Below are 7811 nucleotides of genomic sequence, written 5' to 3' on the forward strand. Positions count from 1 at the left end.
AAACTAATTTTTTTTTTAATTAAAAATCCACGAATATTTAATAGCTTCTTTGATATTTTAATTATAAAGAATTAATAAATCGTGAAGTCACATTATTTCGCAAATCAATCCTCTAACGACCGAATGATGAGATTTTCGCGTGACTTTTAATTAATCTGTACCGATAGAAGGAAAGTCTTTTAATCGATTCAAATACTTTTTTTCTTTTTTTAACTATGTATAACGATTGTTTACATACTTTTCGGGCAGATTCACCACGCAATGAGCTGCGGTGACCACGTATAGCGGATTGATCAAGGTCCCACCGCATCTGTAAGCTAACGCGTCGTCGGTGCCAGATTTGCTATATCCTATTCTCGCGATCCAAGGATACGCACCGAGGCTGGCATTCTTGCCGCCGATAATGCGATCGCTGTTAGAATTGCCGCATCTCCTGTGCTCCAGCAACAGCCAGCCAGGATGTTTTGTTACATCGACTACATTAAATATATCTTATAGTATCACACATTTAATTTCGGAAATAGTGAAATATTTTTTTTTTTTCAGAGAGCTTCATCCTGTGAAAGATTGCTATAAATTTTACATTTATTCGAAATAAAATTTGATTTATTTAGAATATTTTTAATACATTTTTTAAGTATTTCTTTGCAAATTCTGTTTTTGTGAACGTGCTGCAGAATATTGAGAAATATTTAATTATAGAAAACTTACTTACTGGAAAATGCTATGGAAATACCGCCGAAAACTATAACGCACCATAGTAAATATCGCATCCTGGCTAAAAGCTAGAAACAAGCAAGCCAAAAACCAAGTAGGTTTTTTGCACAATATTTTAAAGTATTGTGTGAGAAACTATATACTTTCCTGTTTCGAACAATTTTTGTTTATTTTTTTCTTTACTACATTCACAATTTATTATAAAATAATTTTTTTCACATACATAAAATTATAATTATAATTATAATTAAGCAAAAAATTATAAATAGCTATATTGATTTACATATATGACTGTTACGTAAACTTTTATGTTGTTTTGTCAATATTTGGCATTTTCGAATTATTCTTACCGAAAATCGCAGCGGCATTTATGCACAAAAAGTTATGCACACATCAAAATCCTCGTCTCCTGACAAGTGTTATACTTTAACTGCGTGCAGTAGCTATCGCTTAATTCGCTTCAATCTCCTACAGGTATGCTCGTGCAATCTTATCTCGACCGTATCAAAACGTGCATTACGGCTTAGCCAATAGATCTTTATAATTCACTCACTCTATGAGTCTGGCTTATGATATTAATTCTGACTTATGATTTATTGACTTGCCAAATCTTTTCGCGAAACATAGAAAAGAATTATATATTCCCATAAAAAATTGCGCCAAATCTTTTTTCAATTTTTTATTACATATAATATATTAAATTATATTATAAATGTAATATATTTAAATTTAATTAGTTTTGTTATATATCTTTAAAGATAAATAAAATGTGAACGTCTATTGCATGCGGATTTGCTGTCAAATGCCAACGTGGAATTCTGTTAAGCAAATCAAGATGCTAGAGAACAGAGTGATCAGAATTTGATAAAATGACTTTCGTAGGTAAAACTTCTATATCTTTGCCATCTCTGAATTTATACAGAACTCATACGAAATTTAAAAATTATAACGCGTCAATCACTGGAAGGGTAAATATCACTTCAGATAAAATGCAAGATTATAAAGTAAACTGATGTAAAAAAACGCGATCTGACAATTTCATCGGCATTACAGCCTAAGTTTTGCAAAACTTGCTGTAAACCTTGTCTCGGTATTTGTCTACAAACTGTAGCAAGATGTAAGTACTGTATATATTATATTTTTATATTTATATAAATATATGATAATATATTTAAAAAAATTAGACAAGTATATCTCTCCAATTTAGAGGAACAAGATAAAATGTCTTTATCCTTTAATTTTTTATAGTTTTCTCATATCTTGTTTTATATCTTTATACAATCTGCTGATTTTTAATTTTTATATAGGTTACATTATATTTTAACCTGATTTGAGATTTATAAATAATTCTTAATAAATGTTACAGATAAAGCACAGTTAAAAACTTGGCGAAGCCGTGGAAGAAGCGATAATTTTGTCCTTATTGGCGCGAGGTATATCATGGAGTTCTATCAATGGATGAATGAGAATGATTTCTTAAGATCGATCATTGCATCGACGATTTTATTCGCAATCGGAATAAAACTTACTGGAGAAATAAACGCTTGGAACTTACCACAGATTGTTGCTCGATAGAGCCGCGTCTTCAAAGAAATTCAAGTACGTTAAAAATTTGTTTATTATGATTTATAAATCACAAAAATATAAAAAAACAACATAATTCTTTAATCTCTCATTTATGAATCTATATCATATATTAATATATATATTCAAAATCTTTTATTGAATCTGTCATTTCATTTCTGGCAATAGTGTGGATCATCACAGAAAATGGATTCCAGTTTGATGGAATATAGTAAAGAGTAACACTGTAAAATAACCGACTCAAATCTAAAAAAAAAAAAACAAATATAATTAAAAAATAATCTTGCTTTATCCTTTTTAATTATTTCTTTTATTTTAAGTTAATATTTATTCTATTACATACTCTTATTTCTAAACAGCGGTTTCTTTTCTAGAATCCACATATTGGTCCTCAGGTGTCTCTGTAGAATCGACAATACATTTTGGATCCACCGACTCATTACTCGAGACTTTATTGTTTATCTCATTATCAATCGACGACTCGGAATGCTCGCTTTCTATTTTCTCGGTGCTTTCACCGATTTTTCCAGTATCGTCACTCGAATTTCCACTGTCAGTCAACGTTCGTTGCTCTGTCTTGCTTTTTTTCGCGGCTGTGTCATTTCCGTCACTATTATCATTGTCACTATCATCTGAAGTATCCTCAAATTCATCGGAATCAATCTCAAAATCTAATATAGTTTTGCGTTTATTTGTTTGAACATCTTTTTCTGATTTCCTCTTAACACCTGACACAGTAGCAGCTTTGAAACCTTCTTCGACTGCATCTTCAACTTTTTCAGGTAGCTTTGCTCTCTCCTGTTCGTAACGCTGATCTTTGAATTCATGTCTTGGTTCTGCACATAGTTTCTCAAGTTTCTTCCTCTTGCGCTCTGCTTCTTCATCGTGTCTCTTGGTCTGTTTCTCGATCCAAGCCTTCAGCCTCTTCTCCTCATTTATGTCGCGCAATCTGCGACCGCTCAGATCCCTGCAAGCCTCGCGATTCGTGGTCTTTTCTATTTGCGCGCCTATCGCCCGTAACATGGAACCGAAACCACCTTTGCCACCCAACAATCTTGGAACAATAGTTGCGTAGCCACTCGTGCAAATATCATCTTTCTGCATAAGTCGACCATTATGTACGATGTAATATTGATCACGCAAAAGCCCCTGAATAACAACAAATGATTCATATATAATATTTCAGATATATTAATACATAAATATATTATAATTATTCATTAATTGTCATAGAGGAGAATTGATATGATAATAGCTAAATTTTGAATAATAATTGATGATAAATTTTGAGTTTTTGCAAGTTTCTGAAAGAAAATTAAAAAGAATTTGTTGAGAGAATGATAAAGTTATAGTTTGAGGTTAGATCTACAACTTACCGTCTCTTCTTCGACTCGTTGCCACAATTCATACACTGCTATCGGCGTGTCATTGTTAATAACGCATTTCACGGATGCTCCTGCGATCTTTACGTTCAACATTTTTCCTTGAATTGTACAAAATTTGCTTTTATTGAAAATCCTCAAGTTAGTCGAGTTAGTCTAAACTGATTTAAACTTCTATTTCTGAATTTTCGTCTAAAGACGCAATATCACGAAATCAAGAATTAGAGATTAGTGATATATTTATCATTCAACTAGCATTGTTGATGTTTGTCATCTGACATCCAACAAACTCGTTCAACTCACACGATAAATGTAATGGCATCCTCATGCAGGATTTATACTGCGTCCGATATCCAATAAAGGAGCTTGGATTTTAGTTGGCAATATTTTGGGATCTAGAAACGAAGGTTTTCTATTGGATATCAGATGTAGTGTGAATCCTGCCTTAGACTTTCTCTTTTGTCTGCTTTTGATTTTATTTACCATTTTTAATAAAAAAAAATTTTAGCCAATAAATAAGAAATCAAGTAATGTCGAGTAACTTAAAATTTTTTCTAATGCAAAACAGTCAAGATGCCAAATAACAGAATTGAACAAAATGTAGGAATGTCTTGAAATTAATATCAACATTTCACAACTTAAATCTACTGGATTCAAAAATTTACTCATCGGAATAAAGTAGCATTTGTTTGACCAACCAGGACAAAAAAAAAACAGATTTCTTTGTCAATCTAATGCTACTCTCATTTATATTTTACTGTAACTTTGTTTTCCTTAAAATACGCTCGTTTTAATACATGCAGTTATTAATTATTAGAAACACGAAAATTTTAAGAAATGTATATTGCTTAAAAAATGAAATTCTTTATATTATATGTTAAATACAGTCAATTTGTTCAGATCAAAGATACTAATATATCTTGCGCATCTTTCGAAACTCTCTTACAGCTGTTTATTTTTTCTTAAAAATAATTATTATAAAAGAACACTTGGGAGATATTTAGGATTAAGTATTATGCAAACTGGCTTCGTGACTATCTCTAGAAGGACCAGACCCTTCTTTAAGCTATGTACAGCGTATAGGAACATTATCATACAATATTTCTCTGTCGCCGAGAAATAATTCTAGACCGAGAAATAATCTTATACCGTCTTTTCCCGCCTCAGTCTCCTTGCGAAATCGGGGAACCGCGATCGCGCTTCGACGAAGCCTTTCCCTTGCCCTTGGATTTAGTCTCCCGCTTTCGGCTGATCGACGAGGTCGACGTGGTCGAGGCCGAGTCGGCTGGGCTAGAGTGACTCGAACCTTCCCGGTCCCATCTCGCCAACGTGTCTCGCAGATTCTGACCGTCACTCTCCTCATACGTGTCCACGTCGACGTGTAGATTGTCCTGGCTGTTGCTACCGCTATTGGAATCCAGATTGGCGCGTACCTCCTTACGCTGATCGTCAGTGTGTTGCGGGCATCGGATAGACCTGGTGCACAATTTCTTCGTGTGCTCGGACACAACGCCGCAGATCTGCGTTAGCAACGCTCGCTTGTCCACGAGGGACATGTTCTCGTAATTCGACGGCGAGTTCTCGTTGCTGCTGTGGACGCTGCTGCTCCCGCTGACGATGCCAGTGGTCTCGCCGTTTCTCTGTGACGAACCGCTGCCACCGGCAGCGCTTCCCTGCTGCTTCTGCTGCTTGCCTGAACGCTTGCTCACGCCGTTGCGATCCTTGCGCGGACGTTTACGTTTGCTGCCGCTATCGTTGGTCAGACTCCAGTCCATGTCGTCATCGTTGTCGCTCAATACTCCCCCGTAATTGTTCAGGTCTTTGGAGTTGTTGGCGATGCGAAGCGACGCGATACGCGAACTGTTTCTGCCCATACCTATGCACTTCGCTAGGTGGTTAGCGAATATGCACGCGGCCACACTGCGCTCGCAATTCGGACAGTTACACTCTTGAGATTTCTTCACCGGGTGTTGGCCAAATACATCTAGACCAGGCGAATCTAAAACAGAAATATTTGTAATATTGTAATATTGTTGTATGTGCGAACATCAGATTACTTCTAACAATAATATCAATAGTTTTGCTACTGATCTTTTAGCATTGTAAAAAAAATGACATAAAATAGTAAAAATAAATGTCCGATACATATCCATTATATTATACAGCCACTGTAAAAATGATGTTAATATTTTGATATAAATAATAGTTCAAATAAGAAGATAAAGAATTAATATTTCAAATAATATAAGGCAAATGTTTGCAGATATTTATATTATGCAAAGTCTTCACAAGACTAAATAAAACATTTCTAAAAAATCATAAAATATTCCTTCTTTATAAAAGTAGTTATATATTTATAATTATTTTAATTAACACAAACATGTTCTTTAAATCGTTAAAGTAATAGTTACAATAATTCAAGATATCAAGTTTAAATGAACAAATATAAACAAAAATTAATTGTATATTTACATACCGACAATGGCGTAAGATTCGTCATCGGGAATGCCCTCCTCAATATCAGAACTGCCAGTCTTGGTGGTACGATGCACATCAAAGACAAAACCCATCAAAACCTCATCCAACAAATCTTCATAAATCTCTTTCGTTGCTGTTTCGACATTCTCTGCTTTGCTCATAAAATCCAGGAAACGCCGATTTAACTCTTGAATTCTCTCTTCGGTAACAGACATCCTGGTTTCAAAAACGATCAAGTCACTTATTACTATGTAGATTTTAGATGGATAAACAGTCAGTGATAGGATATCGACTGAGCAGCGTGCCAACTCCAGACTTCCAACAGTTTCTGACAGTTCTTGAGCATCTAAGAATTAGAAATATGTTTTTATCTTTTAGAAATTAGCGATGGTGGTGAGAAAACAGCAGAATTAATGTCTTTGTAGATAAACAATTATGTTTACGTCAAAATTTAATTTTTTTACATATATATAAAAATTTTAATACAATAACAAATAGAGAATTTTATTCTTTTTAATATCGAATAATAGTATAAATTTTTCCCCGGAGAAAATTTAACTTTGATATAAATAAAAATAAAATCAATCAATAAAATTAAAGGATTCAAAGCAGTACAAATCAGAATAAAAACACGACGCGAAAGAAGATACATTTTCAGAGCATTCTGCTATATTTATAGGTTTTAAAATTAAATTCACCCGAATTATACTACTTGCAATCCCTAAACATTAAGATATTTTTGGGACACCTTGTATATTATAGAATAAAGCTGTATAACCTAGAAGAGAGAATAGCGGATCAATAACATAGAATTATTCGCCCAAAACATTGTTTAGTAAAAAGCGCTCGAATAATCAGATGTCCTTCAACGAGTACATCCTTCATTTTTCCGTGGAAGAAAAATACAAAGTAATCATTCGAATACCTGACACCGCTCTCTGTTAACGGGTTGTTTACGGATGACAGCTGCGCGATGACATGCGCATCATGTCGCGACGTGTTTCTTGTCGCGTGAACGACATCGGGGGGGATCGAACGACGCGAAGAGCGCGTTCGAGGGAACACTTTCCCCTTTTTTCTCGCGGTCCGTAATTCTACAGATCGTATGGAGAAACAATGTCCCGTCAATGACAGATATGCACGCGTGTACTACATGCATTCACGTGCGTCAAGTCAGTTCTGTAGATGCACCGAAGTGCAGCGAATGCACTTTTGTTCTCTTCTGTCGCTACGAAACATGAATTTGTCTCATTTTCAAGAAAGCGCAATCAATCGATATATATTCAATGTATTAATTATTAATTGTGTGTCCTCTGTTATTATCATTAATTGTTATCGTGTCAATCGTATTTCCGGTGCTTGAAACGCAGCTGACATATCTTCGCGTTTTGAGGAGAGAAGGAAGGAAGAGAAAAAGTGTAGAAAACGTAATTAAAAAGAAGACCTAAAGCGCACACGTGATTCTACATGAAGGCGTCAGCTGATTCTACAGATCGTTTATCACCGCCGAAGGCGATGCGAAAGGAATACGGAGAAAGAAATCCAATTTGGAGCCAAAACGTTCATTTCATGTCATGATGCGGCAAAGAAATCAAAAAGAGATCGAAGTGGAAAAATGAGATTTGGATCGCACTTGCGCGTGTGACAACC

General features: G+C 34.7%; 3 protein-coding genes across 5 annotated transcripts in view; all 3 read right to left on the reverse strand.

Annotated features, from left to right (window-relative positions):
- Window positions 1–2226, reverse strand: part of LOC115240372 (transmembrane protease serine 9-like) — an 18182-nt gene extending 15956 nt beyond the window's left edge. Inside the window, exons 1-3 of the mRNA XM_029815491.1 lie at window positions 1068–2226; window positions 716–785; window positions 239–476 (exon numbers count right to left, since the gene is read on the reverse strand). Of these exons, the coding sequence (XP_029671351.1) occupies window positions 239–476; window positions 716–785; window positions 1068–1085 (326 nt within the window). The 5' untranslated portion in view covers window positions 1086–2226. The remainder of the gene's footprint in view (window positions 1–238; window positions 477–715; window positions 786–1067) is intronic.
- Window positions 2227–2317: 91 nt separating this feature from the next.
- LOC115240350 (replication stress response regulator SDE2) lies at window positions 2318–4021 on the reverse strand. 2 transcript variants are annotated; one of them, XM_029815444.1, is made up of 3 exons: window positions 3678–4021; window positions 2645–3450; window positions 2318–2547 (listed from the first exon to the last, which is right to left on the reverse strand). In XM_029815444.1, the coding sequence occupies exons 1-2, from the start codon at window positions 3777–3779 to the stop codon at window positions 2653–2655; spliced, it is 900 nt and encodes a 299-aa protein (XP_029671304.1). In that variant the 5' UTR covers window positions 3780–4021; the 3' UTR covers window positions 2318–2547; window positions 2645–2652. The 2 variants fall into 2 exon arrangements, with proteins under 2 accessions (XP_029671304.1, XP_029671305.1); XM_029815445.1 differs by having other exon boundaries at window positions 2645–3605; window positions 3678–4015.
- Window positions 4022–4499: 478 nt separating this feature from the next.
- LOC115240381 (ataxin-7-like protein 3) lies at window positions 4500–7801 on the reverse strand. 2 transcript variants are annotated; one of them, XM_029815502.1, is made up of 3 exons: window positions 7087–7801; window positions 6160–6507; window positions 4500–5682 (listed from the first exon to the last, which is right to left on the reverse strand). In XM_029815502.1, exons 2-3 carry the CDS (start codon window positions 6374–6376, stop codon window positions 4847–4849), a joined length of 1053 nt encoding a protein of 350 aa, XP_029671362.1. In that variant the 5' UTR covers window positions 6377–6507; window positions 7087–7801; the 3' UTR covers window positions 4500–4846. The 2 variants fall into 2 exon arrangements, with proteins under 2 accessions (XP_029671362.1, XP_029671363.1); XM_029815503.1 differs by lacking the exon at window positions 7087–7801 and adding an exon at window positions 6940–7038.
- Window positions 7802–7811: the final 10 nt, after the last annotated feature.

The sequence above is a fragment of the Formica exsecta genome, unplaced genomic scaffold (assembly GCF_003651465.1).
Source record: "Formica exsecta isolate Colony F162 unplaced genomic scaffold, ASM365146v1 scaffold425, whole genome shotgun sequence".
Lineage (NCBI taxonomy): Eukaryota > Metazoa > Arthropoda > Insecta > Hymenoptera > Formicidae > Formica > Formica exsecta.

What these genes read in the sequence shown, in the direction of transcription:
- LOC115240381 (XM_029815502.1), bottom strand. Translation starts at nt 6,376, where the DNA reads ATGTCTGTTACCGAAGAGAGAATTCAAGAGTTAAATCGGCGTTTCCTG. An exon ending in CGAATCTTACGCCATTGTCG is followed by an intron (nt 5,683 to 6,159) that starts GTATGTAAATAT and finishes TTTCTGTTTTAG; the next exon opens with ATTCGCCTGGTCTAGATGTA.
- LOC115240350 (XM_029815444.1), bottom strand. Translation starts at nt 3,779, where the DNA reads ATGTTGAACGTAAAGATCGCAGGAGCATCCGTGAAATGCGTTATTAAC. An exon ending in AACGAGTCGAAGAAGAGACG is followed by an intron (nt 3,451 to 3,677) that starts GTAAGTTGTAGA and finishes GTTGTTATTCAG; the next exon opens with GGGCTTTTGCGTGATCAATA.